This window comes from Metopolophium dirhodum, chromosome 9 (assembly GCF_019925205.1).
Source record: "Metopolophium dirhodum isolate CAU chromosome 9, ASM1992520v1, whole genome shotgun sequence".
NCBI classification, from domain to species: Eukaryota; Metazoa; Arthropoda; class Insecta; order Hemiptera; family Aphididae; genus Metopolophium; species Metopolophium dirhodum.
In genome coordinates this window covers 9,132,455-9,148,581 of record NC_083568.1, presented here as the reverse complement: position 1 = coordinate 9,148,581, position 16,127 = coordinate 9,132,455, and the positions used below count along the sequence as shown (strand labels likewise).

General features: G+C 31.0%; 1 protein-coding gene across 4 annotated transcripts in view; it reads right to left on the bottom strand.

Annotated features, from left to right (window-relative positions):
• Positions 1-2,377: 2,377 nt before the first annotated feature.
• Positions 2,378-16,127, bottom strand: part of LOC132951701 (leucine-rich repeats and immunoglobulin-like domains protein 2) — a 141,500-nt gene continuing 127,750 nt past the window's right edge. For all 4 annotated transcript variants that reach the window (XM_061023583.1, XM_061023584.1, XM_061023585.1 and 1 more), the window contains 4 exons: positions 12,242-12,422; positions 12,006-12,145; positions 10,150-10,276; positions 2,378-6,184 (listed from right to left, as the gene is read on the bottom strand). In XM_061023583.1, coding sequence (XP_060879566.1) covers positions 6,040-6,184; positions 10,150-10,276; positions 12,006-12,145; positions 12,242-12,422 — 593 coding nt within the window. In that variant the 3' untranslated portion in view covers positions 2,378-6,039. The remainder of the gene's footprint in view (positions 6,185-10,149; positions 10,277-12,005; positions 12,146-12,241; positions 12,423-16,127) is intronic.

Below are 16,127 nucleotides of genomic sequence, written 5' to 3'. Positions count from 1 at the left end.
ACTCGTTTAATAATTTTATGAAACATTTTTTTTAAATTTTAAGTTTAAGTTTTCAGTATTTCAGTAGCTGTGTTAAATGTTTTATTGGTGAAAGCGACGCTTCTGACATGGATTTTGTAAAATTGTACAACCCCAACACAGATAATACGCCTGAACCGGCTGAAACATGGTCACCTGGTCAATGAATGTTGAATGATTTTTTTTTTTGGAGTAGTAGTCATTGGTGAGGTAAGCCAAAACTTAGCATTCAAAATTATTTTTGATACAATATATAATATTCATATTGTCTTATATTGTATGATAATATTATATTTATTGTTTTTCTATTAATTGTACAGTTTTTGGTTGGTTTATTAAAATGTTTTCGTATTATATTCGTAAATATCACGAAAATTGCAAATAATGTCGTTAAATATTTATAAAATGTTTAATTTCTTTAATGATTGGCAATTTAAAACAAGCTTTATGGTAAGTACGCCACGCCACTGCGTCGGTGACGTCTTTATCTATCTACAGTTTAACGGCGTCATATGCGTCTAGTATATAACAAGTCATTGTTCAGTTGGTGTTACATCATAATCACGTTTTTTTTTTTTAAAACAATTTTTTGGTCATTTTGAAGGACATCTGCATTGCCGTTAAAATGAATTTTTGCTAATTTTAGATCATTTTTGAATAGATTTTAGGGCATTTAAACCCTAGTTTAAAGTAGGAGTTGCCTACTTAAACAATGAATTATTCCTTAAATTATTGTGTACCTATAAGTAAAAATCATCCATCTATCTATCATATTTATACTCTAATTTTTCTCTATGATTTATGACTTAAAATACAATAAAAATAAAGACAAATTAATATTTTGTTACATTGCATCTAATAAATTTTAATTCTAAAAACATTTATCACCTATTGATTGGTGAGTTGCCAAAAGTCAAAAATTATGTTCTAAAAGGTTTTATTTTGTTTAGATTGTTCATTAATAGTGGGTCCCTGAGGGTAAGGGGGTCAGGGAATTCTTTAAAATGTTTGTACCCCTAAAGTATTGGTCTAGTTGCGCCTATGACTCCAACTATAGGTACTCCGGAGTTCGAGTCAATCTAGTCCGACTATATTTTTGAAAAGTGTATTTGAAAGTTGTTTAAAGGACTAGAACAATACCTATAAATTTTGGACCGCTGTCGCTTGCCTTCCAAAATATATGAATTGCTTCCCATCCTTATTGTAAATAAAATGGTTATTATACATCAGGTGCCTCCGATATATGGTAGTTCGTGATTATACACGAGTTGTCTCCCAAAAATCTTCAGACTAGATAGCCATCCGTATAGAATTAAGTAGTGGTTCGGGCGGATTTTTTTTCACCCAAAGAAATATTATTCATATTTAACAAAAAAACATTTTGGTTACCTGTACTTTTTTTAAAATGGCATTTAATTTTTTTGAAATTCACTAAAAATAATTGTTTATTATTAATAAAAAAAAACCCAAATTATTTGTCTTAACTTATGGAACATGAATAATTGTAAAACACAGAAAAACGAAATATACAAGTGTAAAACATAATATAACAAAAAATAGTATAATATTAAAAATTAAAAACCAAATATGTGTCAAAATGGCACATGGATTATTTGAGAATCTGGAGTTATTTATATATAAGCTGAATGCATTTTTTTGTTTTTTTTTTTTTAATACGACTTTAGCGGACGGTCGTAACCAAAATGTTTTTTCGCTTAGGTACTATGAATAACATTACTTTTGACGAAAATCAAGAGTTCGATTTCGGGCGAAAACATGTACGGCAATTATACACTTCACTATATTACGCCATGATGTAGGTACATTACAATGTGTTATAATAAAAAAATTAATTTTACACTAACATTATAATGTATAAATTAATATAACTATAGATATGCCCATTGGGAGGCAACTATAGTACTATAGACCCTTTTCGTTTACGATAAAATTTAGAATACTTCGGGAGGCAATTCGCCTTAAATTAATCGACATTTTTTACTTCGGTAGGCAACTATTGTAGTGTGCACCCCGCAATTGTGCTGCGTTTTTTGCACGTAAAATATTAAATGGGTGCAATCATCGTGTTTCACCCGGTGGGTTTCTGGAAGCAATTTGGATCTATTCGGTACCTTCTATGGGTGCCGGGCCACAAAAATTTGCTTCGTGGGTGCCCCCCCCCCACATCACTATTCTTTACGATTTATTCATTTATATGACTTGTATGGAAACTGCGAGTATTGAATAATACTCTGATCTACTGGTTGTTTATACATGCGATGTGTACAAATGATATAGGTACAAAACAAAAATATAATATAAGTATAACAACATAGCTAAGTATAGATATAAAGCTATGTCTGAACAAAGAAAAATTTTATTTTTTATATTTATTTCAAAAGAGAAAAACTCACATAAAAACATGGCCTTACTCCGTTATATTATATATAATAATGATGGTTCTTAATACGGATATGTATACGTGATGTAAATGCATATTAAATGAACACTCTAAACACTACTTCTTTATAATAATATATCCACGACATTAATATAATAATATTACGAAAATACAACAACATTAAAATATGCGTACGATAATAATAATAATAATAATTATAATAATAATAATAATAATATTTTAATAATAATATAAATACAATATAATGATATTATAGTTATAATATAATAATAATAATAAAAAAAAAAATGATTACATTTTTTAAATTGGGATATGCATTTTATAGATATGTATCTGTTAAATGACTATATTGTCTATACTGATCAATATAGCTATTATGTATATTATGTAATATTAATAATAATAATAGTTGTTATATCCTAATAGTCTTAAAATGTATAAACTCATAAATCACATGTAAATGTATTTAAAATTACGTAAGTCGTATGCTAATTATGCCTTTTGCAGTGCCCCGCGAGACGATGCCGATAACGACCTTTTGACACGACACAGCAGATGGTACTTAGTTTTTTGTTTTATGGATGTTTTTTAAAACATTTTATTTTGGTTTTTTTTTAATGTTATTCCACAAAAGTCCCGCCGGGTATTGCAAAGAATCATAATAGCTCTCATCGTTACGTAATTTATTAAGATATGTATTGCGAATGGTTTTTAAGCTTAATGATAATAATAAATATTATAATCAATCATATAATATGTAAATATAATAACACTCTTCAAACATTCCTACAAGTATAAATCTATATAATAGCTATGATGACTTAAAATCAACATTTTTTTGTTCAACTACAGTATAATAATATTATCATCGTCTACAAAATTCCTAAATTTAAAATCGTATAATCCATTGGTTATAATATTATAGTTTTCATACTTATATAATATAATATATTATTATAGCTCGTTAAATCTCATGTTTATACGTGTAAGATACATATAATGGGTATGATATAGCATAGATACTAGATACTTATAATACGAAGACGTTATTGAAAAACGAAAATCGAATGCTAAAAATTGAAATCGGAAAAAGGTCACGTGCAATAAATGTAGCAGAGTGGGTACCCACATGATGGGTTGAACAATATATCGTAGAATAATATGCGAACTGTGATGTCCAAAGCGTGTACTGGCCAATGGGTATAAAACGTCCGATGTTCGTCAATGGTTCTCGTGGACGGTTTTAATCGCCCAGGAGGACGTTTCCTGCCAACGAGGACCGCAAGACTATTGTAATCAATCCTCGGTATAAAGTGGCAAATCGTAAAACAACTACTTATAAAGTCCGGCGACGATGGTGATATTAACGGACAACAGGTAGCTGCAGGTGGTAGGTACATGCAAGTGTGTTTTATACCTAGGTACGTCTACGTGTCTAGGCGCCGTACGATATTATTTTACGATGTAATATTATTGTTAGGTACTATACCGACGATAAAGAATACAACGACCAAGTCCAAAGCTTCGGGTTCATTGGTTTTTATAATATTTCAAATTAAAAATTATTATCGCCACAGTATAATAATAAAAAAAAAATTGTATTCGACGTAGGTTTACTAGGTAAAGGTTGTACAGTGTGTCACTGTTGTCACTGTTGCGCGATCGATCGATGAATTTCCGCTTGTCCTAATAATCGTCATATAGGTACCCACACGACAGCCGTCAGGGTGGTGCATGCTCGCGTTTTCCCACTATATCTGCACTCTGGCGATATTGTAATATGATTATTATATCACGCGACACGCACGGGGAAGAGATTTTTGAAGTGTGTAATGTTTACGACGAAAAAAATAAAAGCATTTGCACGTGAAACTGCAAACCTAACACCTAAATAGCACAAACACGTGTCTAGTGCCGTATCCAAGTCCGGGGTGCGAATACTACAATGTTAATGTCACCTTAAAAATTCTATTCATAATAAGTAATATTTTGATGCATTGATAATTATGTACAGTAATACCAGCTCCTTATAACCGGCCCCCCTGTAAGACGGAAATATCCTTACAATGGAAAATAACGACAATCCTGCAGTATGACCTATATCCCGTACATTTTAGTCTCCCGGCGAGTCCTTTTTGACGGAAAAACCAGTTGGTACCGACCGATTACGTTTTGAAGAGGTTTTACTGTATATATATAATTTTTTGTTGTTGATAAAAGCGAATAATATGGATTAAAAAAAGAGAAAAACATTCGACTAGGTCAAGGGCGGATCCAGAATCTGCGTACAGAGGGGACACTTAAACATTTTTACGATGTTGAATTTTAATAATAATGAAAATTATATTATATTTTTTTTGTGAACGAGAGGGAACTTGCCCCCAGTACTCCCCCCCCCTGGATCCGCGCTTGAACTAGGAATAGGCACCTCATGGCTCATACTGAGTTCCTTTAAATCGAGTGACAATAGTGACGTTATCAGGTTATCTGGGATAAAACCGAGTTGATAACAGTTTACGTAAAATGAACGGGCGCGGGTAATATTTATTAAAATACTTTATTTTTTTTGACCATAATTCGAAATTCTTAGCGCTTTATCACTTTGCAAAGTTCAAAAATCTAAAACACCGACCTGACTAACCGGCTCGAAACCAACTCAGGTTTGAGGTTACTATTTTGCACCCCCTCTAAATCCGGCACTGCTGCACGTGTCCTAATATAAGAGTCGCGTCTATACACGTTTCCTATGCGGCGATAAGATATAATATATAATATATGACATTATTATTGATAGTATATTATTGTGTCGCGATTAAATCATTATTACCTAATATAAAATTTATGGATACTTATAATAATTATACGATACGGTTGATATGTGGTTGATATGTAGTCGGCAAAAGGTCCGACGGTCCTCGGTCAAATTGAGAGTAAACGAAAAATATACAAAAAATGAAAAAAAAAATATACAAACACATGGGGGGGCAGCTGGTGTAATATTATGGTATTGTGTGACCCGAAATCGTCGGCGGCACATCGAAATCGCATTGTACCGTCGTGCTCGTTCGATATCGATGCCATAATATTATAATAATAATGTGTATCGTATCGCAACAGTGTTTCGCACCGATAATGTCTTCAAACGGACAACGGACGATGTGATATCATGCGACGAGACAGCTGATGAGAATTTAGCAGCCGGTATAGTCATCGTGACATTCGCGTTTTTTTTTAACACTCAGAGGTACCCGCTCTACACCGCAAGAGTTGGGTCCTGTCGTCGTAATATTTAGTAATAATTGCACCTCGTGCGTGGGCACAGTGCAACTATGTGCAACACTCGATACCGTATTTCGTTCAATCTCGACGCGAGTTCGGGAGGTCGTGGCTGTTGTAGGCGTATACAATAATATATTATTATATCGTATTGTGACTATTATGGCGTGTACATTAGATATCTCGCGTGCGTGCGTGTTTCCGTGTATGCGAGTGTAAGTGCGTTTGTCGGTGTGTTTGTGTCAGTATGTGTGTGTCAGTGTATGTGTGTATGTGTGTAAGTGAGTGTGTAGGTGTGTGTGTGTGTATGTGTGTGTGTGTGTTCATTTGAATTGGTGTAGGGCGAAGACGAAAACTATCAGGATGCGGGACAGGACACGAGCTTCGCCGATCCCGTTGGCCGACGACGAGTACTTCTTGCCCACGCAGTTCATCCTCTCCACCGGCAAATTCAAGACGCTGAACTCCCTGCGAACAAGACACAAACACAACGACATTATATTATATTGCACTACAGCTGGCTTTTTAATATCGCGCGATGCTGTAATAATTGGAATTGAATTCCGTAAATAAGAATAATAATTATTATCAGTATCCTTCATTGATTCGTCGCGGCGAAAGTAAAGTCGAGAATAAGTACTTATAAATATTGTAACTTACATAAAATAATAAACGAACTTGCATATAAAATTATACGGATGGCGTATTATGATGCGATCTACATGACATGACCTGTGTCATACTATTCAATATCATAAACGTCATAGAACACAATATTATATATAAACGTACACACCTACCCACGCGCAACGTTGCAATTGTCAAAATGTTCAGTTAAAAAATGTTATGGTTATAATGGGTATCAAAAATACTCATTTCTAATTTTTCCGATAACTGGCATGTGTTTGAGCGAATATTATATTATTTCCAATACGAAATACGACCTTGCAGTTTAATGGACGATCTAGAACAAAATAAACACCGCGTCTCTCTGTACTTGGGTGAGAGAGTTCGATTTATCCGGTAATGTCTGCAGGCGGAAATATTACTTACACCGACGAATCGATAATATTATTATGACGATGCGTGCGGATTTGACCGAGATTCAATTACCAGTGAACCGATTTTAAGTAAGTTGAATTAACGACCGACCATGCGCTGTTTTAAAAGTTAATACCACAACGTATAATATATTAAAGTACTGTTACTGCCCTATAAGCAGAGACGACTGGAGCGAAACGACTGAAACGATAATGCCCGACAGCCAGCTATATTTTCCAGGAATTTTCATTTTTCTCGAGTAAAAAGGCCAAGTCGAAAAATGAATTTACGAAGTTCTTATACCTTTGTATACTTTGTGATTTATATAAACTGAACTGGGAATTTAATTAAAATTCTTTGGATCAATTACATAGTGTTTCTAATAACGCGGTTTATAACGTTGTATTATATAGATAACCTACAGGCGACGGACCTACACTTTGCTAGGAAGGCGTAAAATTGTGAAATAATATCTGACAAACTTCCACATAGTGTATAATAAACTGTGCAACAAGCTCAAAGTGATTTAAAGTTAATAAAGTTTGTTTCGCGTCAATATGTGTAACACACAACACACTGCAGCAGTATGCGCGTGTAATTATTTCAAAAATATTATTAACAGCAGCGCATTAGCATTTGTTTGTTCGGCTTGTTTTTGTTTTGTTTCTGAATAAATTACACATTCAAAAGAGTGGGAAATCGTTATATCATAAAGAACAACGCCCGATTTCGTTGCTGAGCTTGTAACTCATAGATTTTTTTATGCTAATTTTATGCCTGTTCTCGGATTTCCTATATGTTGCGTCTAGTTTTATTGCCGCATTTATGGACGAGATATTTTGAGAAAAAAAAATAATAAAAATAGTATTATGTACTTTGCCATTACCAGTTACAATATTGTGCAGGTATTGTAAACATTATACACATTTTAAATAGCGTTAACATAAAGATAAGTGTACTAAATAAGACCAGATTGTAAATCCGTCTCTATACCTACAGATTCACAGGCAATGCATTTTGTGTTCAAGGTACATTAACGAAATGTAAATTACGCACGACACAGATAATCCGATGATAGGTTTTATAAATCAACTCACAAAATCCTGATAAGGAGTCGCCATTCATTCGCTTTTTTCGGGGGTTTGATATAAGTAAGGTTGATTTTAATGAAAACATTGAGAAAAATTAAAATTAAAAATTATATTATATATATAAAATTAATACTAACTCATACCTTATACTCAACAATGTTTAAACATTTTTCATTGTATTCTTTATTTCGGAGAATTCTGGCGAAAAAACTTAACAACATTTTTAATATTAAATTCTTGGATATAGTATTAGTAGGTATAGTTTTTAGTTTTAATTTAATGTGTAAACTAAATATTATGCTTTATTATTATGGCCCATTTGAGTAATGTCTTTCTGTATAAATAATTTGTATAAGTTGGCCTATTAATCATTTATTTTTATTTTTTGTTTTATATTTTATTAGCTTTTAGACAAAGCAATTGCAGCTCAACAATTATTATACTATTTAAACAACATGTTATATCATATAGTGGGTTTACTATCATAATACAGTAAAGATTTTCCATATAACGAAGTTTAAAGTGCACCAAAAAAATTCGTATAATATAGAGAATTTTGTTAAATATGATTGAATTAATGTGATTTCAATTTGGTATGGTTATCAAAAATATTTCGTTAAACAGAAAATTATGTTAGTTGGAATTTCGTTGTATGGAAGTTTTACTATATTAGTGTCACGCTGTATGAAACGAAAAATAAAGGTTATAGAATAGAGATTATTGATTTTAGAAATTTTCAGCTGTATGCATAAAATTACTTAATATGATCTATTTCAATGATTTTACTTTTAATTTATAGATTTTTGTGTATCCTGTAATCATAAAATTACACAGAGACTGTCCGACATAAACAATTGAGTAGGTAGGTATATCATTTTTTGTTTAGTATGTATAATATTACTTTAAATTCATAGAAAATTGATTAGCTTTTATTATTTTGTAAGTTTGGTCAACGCATAAGACTAGGTATACATTATCTATATATCTATTTATATAAAAATCACCCATACCTACGATGAGTATAATGCGTGCAATGCACTCCAAAACTACTCAACCTATTTTGATAAGATTATGCTAAATGTGTGTGATTTGGTCCAACTAAATACGATAGTTGTTATGTCGATAAGTTGCCCTTAATTTTTTTATTGAACATTTAAGAAAGGATTTTGAGATTTACGATCGACATTTTTGTTTATAATAGTTATAAATGGTCACAGCTATTGGTCACAGCTTACAGTATTATTACAATTAATTGTTTTAAAATATTTAAGGCAATAATTATTGATATAATAGATTTTTTAAATTAATTTCTAAAAGTACACAAGTTGGCATTTTTAACGGGCAACAAAGTGCAAGGAGTCAGTAATTTGTTATATAGAAAAAATGTGGATAGCGATAATACAATAGAAACGCCATAGTAGTATCAACAAATTTTGAGCTGTTGAATTGTAAAGGCAATATTTTCGACAAAATCGTAAAATACGACTGAACTTATAATAAAATATTAAAATCCTATATATACCTATTACCTACGTATTACTTATCGTACCGAATTCACTCAGAATCGTTTTTACATGCGACTTCTATAGTTCTATAGTTAGGTTTAAAAAATTACGAACTCCACTACCACGTGACCACCAAAACGTGATTTAAATTATATCGGCGTCTGATACCGCGAAATCGTTGTCTCTCGATGAATATTTCCAAACATAATTTTTATTTAGGCCATCTGACGGGGAAGCTGAATAATATTATAGCTCAATTATTGATAAAATAAATACCTAATACATAACATGAAAATATTAGAGGTCTCTTGGTGGAGGTACTTCGTCATGAAATAGCTGTTATATACGAGTATAATTTATACATTTCAACTATGATAATATGAACTTCATTTTTTTTTTTAGAAACGAGCGATAAGTTACGATTTCAATGTTTATTTATACTTGTTTTGGGGGTTGCCCGGAATAGTTGCGAGTTGGTCGATTAGTGAAGCGCTCAAACGGAGCTTTAATAGTTCGGCGACACTATCAGTTTTTAATATTAAATTCCATTCGGGCGCAGACAAACATACATACCATAACATACATATACGTATAATAATAAAACCAGGAGCGTACTCATCTCGACGCTTTTTGTTTGTAAAGTTTTTGGATTCCGCGTTAACGCATGCACCCTCCCACGAACACCCTTCCGCCACCCACGACTTCCAATTATTATCGTTCGAGTGCGAATTCACATTTATAATGTGTATTAATATTATAATTTTATGCGATTTTGCGAACGAAAAACGGCACACACCTGTGTTCTTCTTCCATCAGGCAGAGTATGTGCTTCTTCTGTATGATGTCGTCGTCGTCCCGGTGACGTAACTCTTTCAGCCAATCCCTGTACCAGCGCAGGTCACAGTCACAAATCAGTGGGTTATCTGCGGAGACGAAGAAAAATAAATAAAACATTAAACTTTCGGGACTCGGGTACCTAACCTAACATTCCGAAAAGGGTCGTTTTTATCCGACCCAATCGTCCGGAACGTCACAACCCGGTAGAGTTGCTGAAAATAATGTCCATTTCAGTGGTCATTAATATTGCGTTATGTTTGGTGTTTCTTTCGTTTTTTTATTTTTTTTTTTGTTTTATTTCGGGTGTGGTTTATCTCTCGGAATGGTGTTTTTTTTTCAAAATTTATATTTTTCCGAGGAAATAATATATTATAGGTAGGTACCGAATAAATATATAAAACAACGTTGGTTGAGGAATTGGATGATTCCGTGGCAGAGCGAAGGGTAGTTCTACGTAATAGTCGTTTCACCACTGAATACGGTGGGTAGGTGTTAAGGTCGATAAAGTAAATTTTATTTATTTAATTATTAGTGTGATACCTAAATCATAAAGTGACCAAACGATGCTGAAAAACTGCCGGAGATGTTTATATTTATTATTTTTTAAGAATTACTTTGTACTTTCGGCTACCATTATTGTAACGTTTGTACTTTTACATTATTATCTGTATTATTAATTGTTAAAATAATATGTCTTAAAACAATTAATTAAGTTTTTGACCATAATTGATTACACATATTTGTAAGATAAGAATAATATGGAATATGTCACTATACATAATATATTATTACAGTTTTAGATATTTATCGCGATAAAAAATAAAAAAATTAATAACTATACCTATTAGCTCCTTTATTTAACGAATTTAAATTATAATTACTTTTTTTTAACTATTATGGAACACGTATACACTTATTGCATACTAAAGTGATTTAGTGAATTAATTTTGACAAAGATAATAATTATTTTGACTGTTGATTATATCTGACAACCAAAAAATAAAATGTGTTGGATAAAAAACCGTTGAAATATTTTAAGCCCCGTCAGAAAAACGTCTGGCCTTCGGTGCTGGGTAAAAGTCCGACGTCTCATTAAAAAAAAAAAAATAAAAAATAATCTTCAAGAACTTATCTCGTAGCTACAAAACACCAATCACATTATTCTGATTGCCTTTGAACAAAACGTATAGTTGGACATATTTACATACTATATTTTCGACGATTGAACATCTACAGCGGGTTGCATATTATCATAATGTAAAGGTCTAGGGCGGTTTTATTAGACATATTTTTTATTAACAACGAAATCCCCAAAAAGTCAAACCACTCGAACGAATTAAACAAAAAAAAAATGTATAAAATATTTAGCTCCGATAGTAAAATTGTTTAATCGCCTAATTATATTATACCCAACTGTTAATTGTTTTTCTTCTTGTAAAATATTTCGAACGCGAGACGATATCCCATAATATTATTTCTCTTACAAAACGGTGTGTATCAAACCTGTCATAAAAACAAATCTCTCCCTCTCTCGTGCTATACGTTTTCAATTGATAGAGGGTGAGAATAGCGTTGTAACAGTCCACCGCCGACATTTCATATGATATAATAATGTCCGTGCGTATAAAAACGCGACGTTTGTGTGGAGAAGAAAAAACTTTGAAATGATTTTTGAAAAAAACAAAACCCATTAATTAGTCAGCGTGTTTGCTATTCGTATTTATTATTATATTTGCGTGGGACTCTCTCGATTTGCGAGAGGGTGTGATGGGAAGGGGGGGGGTGGGTGGGTGAGGGTTTGTACCGCCGACTTACCCATAATATCAATAACAGTTGCGGTGTCTACGATTGCCTCGAGCGCTTCTTCCGGCACTCGCGTCAGTTTGTTGTTTTGCAGGTTTAATATTTCCAAGGAATTCAAATTCTCGAACGCCATCATCGGTAACGTTTTGATGCTAAACAAAAGTAATCAGCGTCAACTTACTTGTGATCGATCGAGCGAAATAAAACAAGTACTTATATAGATATCGGGTTCGGTATACTCGACTTACTCGTTTTTTTGCAAATTCAAAAACGTGATCGAATCGCCAAATCCGGTGAATGCGTCTTCGGCGATATGTGATATGTTGTTTGCTTTGAGGTCCAAGTGTCGAAGTCTGTGCAAACGACGGAGCGATTCGCTCGGTATTGTGTGCAAGTTATTGTCGCCCAATCTCAAATATTGAAGATTTTCTAGAAAACAAAAACGTATAATTGTTATAGAGTCGAGTCTTTTATAGTATTGTTTAAGTTTCACAACGGATTTGTTATTATCAATCAAATTCGTTTTTGAATAATTTAATGAGTTTGTATTTCTTTTTCACGATGAGTGTTTAAAAAAAAAAAAAATCCCAACATTATAATTGCACATAAATTGCACTTAATATAATTGCTTCTGGGTGTACTGCGCTAGTGTGCCACATATGCAATTATAATTATTTTATTTATTATTATGTTTCACATTGTTTCATTTTGGTTTACTACATTTCGGCGAAATAAACAAAATTATAATGCGTAATAGTTTTTTATTTAAATTAATGCAATTACTAATTGAAATTTTTGTTTTTTATACGATATTTAACGTATCATATAGGTACACACGGTGATTATTATATCAGACTCTTAAGTTTTATTGGATAAAACCTGTCGACATTTCAGCATTTTAGTTAAGATTTTTCTATTTTAAAAACGTATCTAAACATTTATTTTGAGAAATAATTACTCGTAATCGAAAAAAAAAATGTACAGTAATTTACTGCGGGTAGAACTCTTGATTTTTCTGATGACTATTATCTGAATCAGGTTTTAAAGAAGCCGAACATCGGTTAGATTTTTTTTGTCACATCGAGTTGTATAAAAACACGAACTTAAAAAAAAATCCTTAAACATATCAGTTTGTTTAGCTTGGATAAGCTTTTTAAGACATGTATTTCACGGAATATCGGACAAAAAACTATTACGCTTTGGAATTTTGGTCTCTATAGTGTTTGGCGGGAAGCCATAAAACCTTCTATATCATTTGTTTGTTGTTCAGTTACAGGACCCTAAAAATAAATCGAACGATCAACTATTGTAATACCAACGACCATAGGTGTTTAAGCGTAACAACTTTCGGTTTAATTTATTTTATAGCTATGATGACAATTTACGATATAGGAATTAAAATTAAAACAAATACCGAGTTCTTAATCGAATTCGATTAAAATTGGAATCTTTCAAACTCGTATCAGTGCACAATAATATTGTCGACGAAAAACTGTTAGCGAAAAATGGCATGATATATTATTTATGGGTATTTTTTATTTACTATATAAGTACATAATATTCCGTGTAGCATCGTATTTTCTACGTCAAACCCAAGGTACAACACTTAAGTGCAATCTGTGTCAATTTTCTATGTAATTGACATAACATCGATATCTTTCACATCGAATCTTTTATCACCCTAAAAGATGTTCTCTGGGGAAAAAGGATACGTCATTGTAAAACCAACATCATCCTCAGGCCACTCAGGAAATTAAAATCAAGATATTTGAATAGGAAATCTATGGCCTATGGATATTTAACAATAATTGAACCTTTTCCGTAAAACATTAATTACTTAGTAATATTTACATTTAAACATTTACATTGAATTCAAGATTGTTTAAAATATAATACAATCAGTTTAGACGATGTTTTTTCACGAATTTTTCATACATTATAATGTAATATTACATATTATGGCCTTTGTATGGGGTTTTATTTTGGAACAAACCGTTTACAAATAATTTAAATTAAAACTGTTTAATGAAAACGTGTTAAAATATTTATTTCAAAGTACATTTTTCATATTAAAGAACACAATAATTATTATCGACCTTGTTCGAAATAAATTTTTTAATACACATTCGTGATTTGAAAATTAAAAGTTTAAACCAAACAAATTGTGTTACATTTGGTAAACATTTGAGACATATTTAAATAATTGTTTGTTGAAAATATATTGAGCTCAGCTTATCATAATATGCATAGTTTTTATAAAAAAAATTACAAAAACATTTGGCATATGTAACAATAACGCGACAGGTACTTTTATTTTAACGGCTTGTACAACTTGAAGTATTATTGTCATTTTTGTGTAGAATGCCATTTACTTTCAATTAAGGGCATTGAATTATTTTTATAATCGAGTGTTTCAAATAAAAAATAAGTATAATATAAATTTGCAATCGGTTATAAAAATAATTAGTTATATGATGTTAATTGGGTGAGAAATTATTATTGTGCAATTTAATATTATACCTACCATTGATCAATGTTAACATATTTTGAGGACATTTTTAAAATCCATTAGTACATTTTTTTTTAATACAATTTAAGCGGTCCCTTGTACATCCATATATTTTGAAAGAAGTATAATTATCAATTACACAATTAAATTATTATGATATATTATATAGACGCAATCTCCATTCGAAAATGATTGTTGAATCCACTATATATATTATGTAATGTATTATAATTGTATTTGGGCTTTATTACTTCCTTGAATAATTTACTACTGTTTTTACTGTACGTTTTTAATCTAAAGATTTAATTCATATTATGCTTTTTATATCAAGGTATAGTAAAAGAGGATTTATTTTTGTTAGGTAAAATATGTACAATGAAATATGAAAAAAAAGTTGTATCACTTATATACATGCACTGGGGGAATTTACCAAATATGCTAACCTAAACCCCATTTTTCCTTTTAATAATGAATTTATTCAAATTCACGAGTTTTTTAATTTCTAAGTACACTTATGGCTCATGTTCTCAAATACTTTGATTTTTTTATGCAATTTAAAGAGTGTCCCGTGGCGATACAAACTTCCTTTTTTTTTCAAATGAGAACCACTCTTTTGCATTGTAAACATGTAGAGAGGATGTCGGAGCACTATTTGTTTTCCCTCCCTTCATCATAGACAAAACGCATTCACAAAATATAGTATTTTTTTTACAATTTTTGAGTAATCTTAATGTGAAATCATTAAATACAAAAATTATAAAAAATACTATTTATAAGGTTATGACATTTCGGTTTTGTATTTTTATTTTTCGTATACTAAAAGTACATTTTTGTTTGTACATTTAAATGGATATTAAATTTTTTTAAGACAATATTTAGGCAAAATAAAATGTCAGTCAAACCACCAAAAAAATATTATTCTCAATTATTTTTGTGAAGGGTAATTTTACTTCAAGATTACTCAAAAACCATAAAAAAACTGTTTTGCATGAATGCGTTATATATATATATATATATATATATATATATATGTTGCGCATAAATTAGAGAAAGAAAACAAATGGTCCGTTGACATTCTGCGCAATGGAAATGAGTTTTTTAAATAGTTTAATGCACCTTTATTCTAAATCAAAAGTCATCTGAATTATTAAACTTTAGATATTAAGAATAATACTGTACACGATTGATATAGGTTAAGAGGTTAAGATAATTGGGGACCTTTGGTGATTTGAAAATTATAGTAAACAATATAATTAATCTATTAGAATTTTATTATTTGTAAACATTTAACAAAAATGATAAGTAGGCACTTACGCGACTAAACATTACATTTTATGTTTTATATTTAATGTAAAATTGTTTTTAAGGACCATTATTTTTAGTACTTAAAGTTTAGTAACTTAGGAATAACTCGTTCAAATTTTGATTTATATACATAACAATTTTCAAAAATGTCATCTCCTTTAGAACTTAAAACAAAAAGTTGTTAAACTTGAAAAATATAAGTATGTACATTCACAGAATACTCATTAAATGGTATAAAAGATCGAAGTTTTTAAAAGTATAGCCTTATAATGTATATTTTAAAATTCAGAATATCAGAATTTGAACAAATTCATTATTAG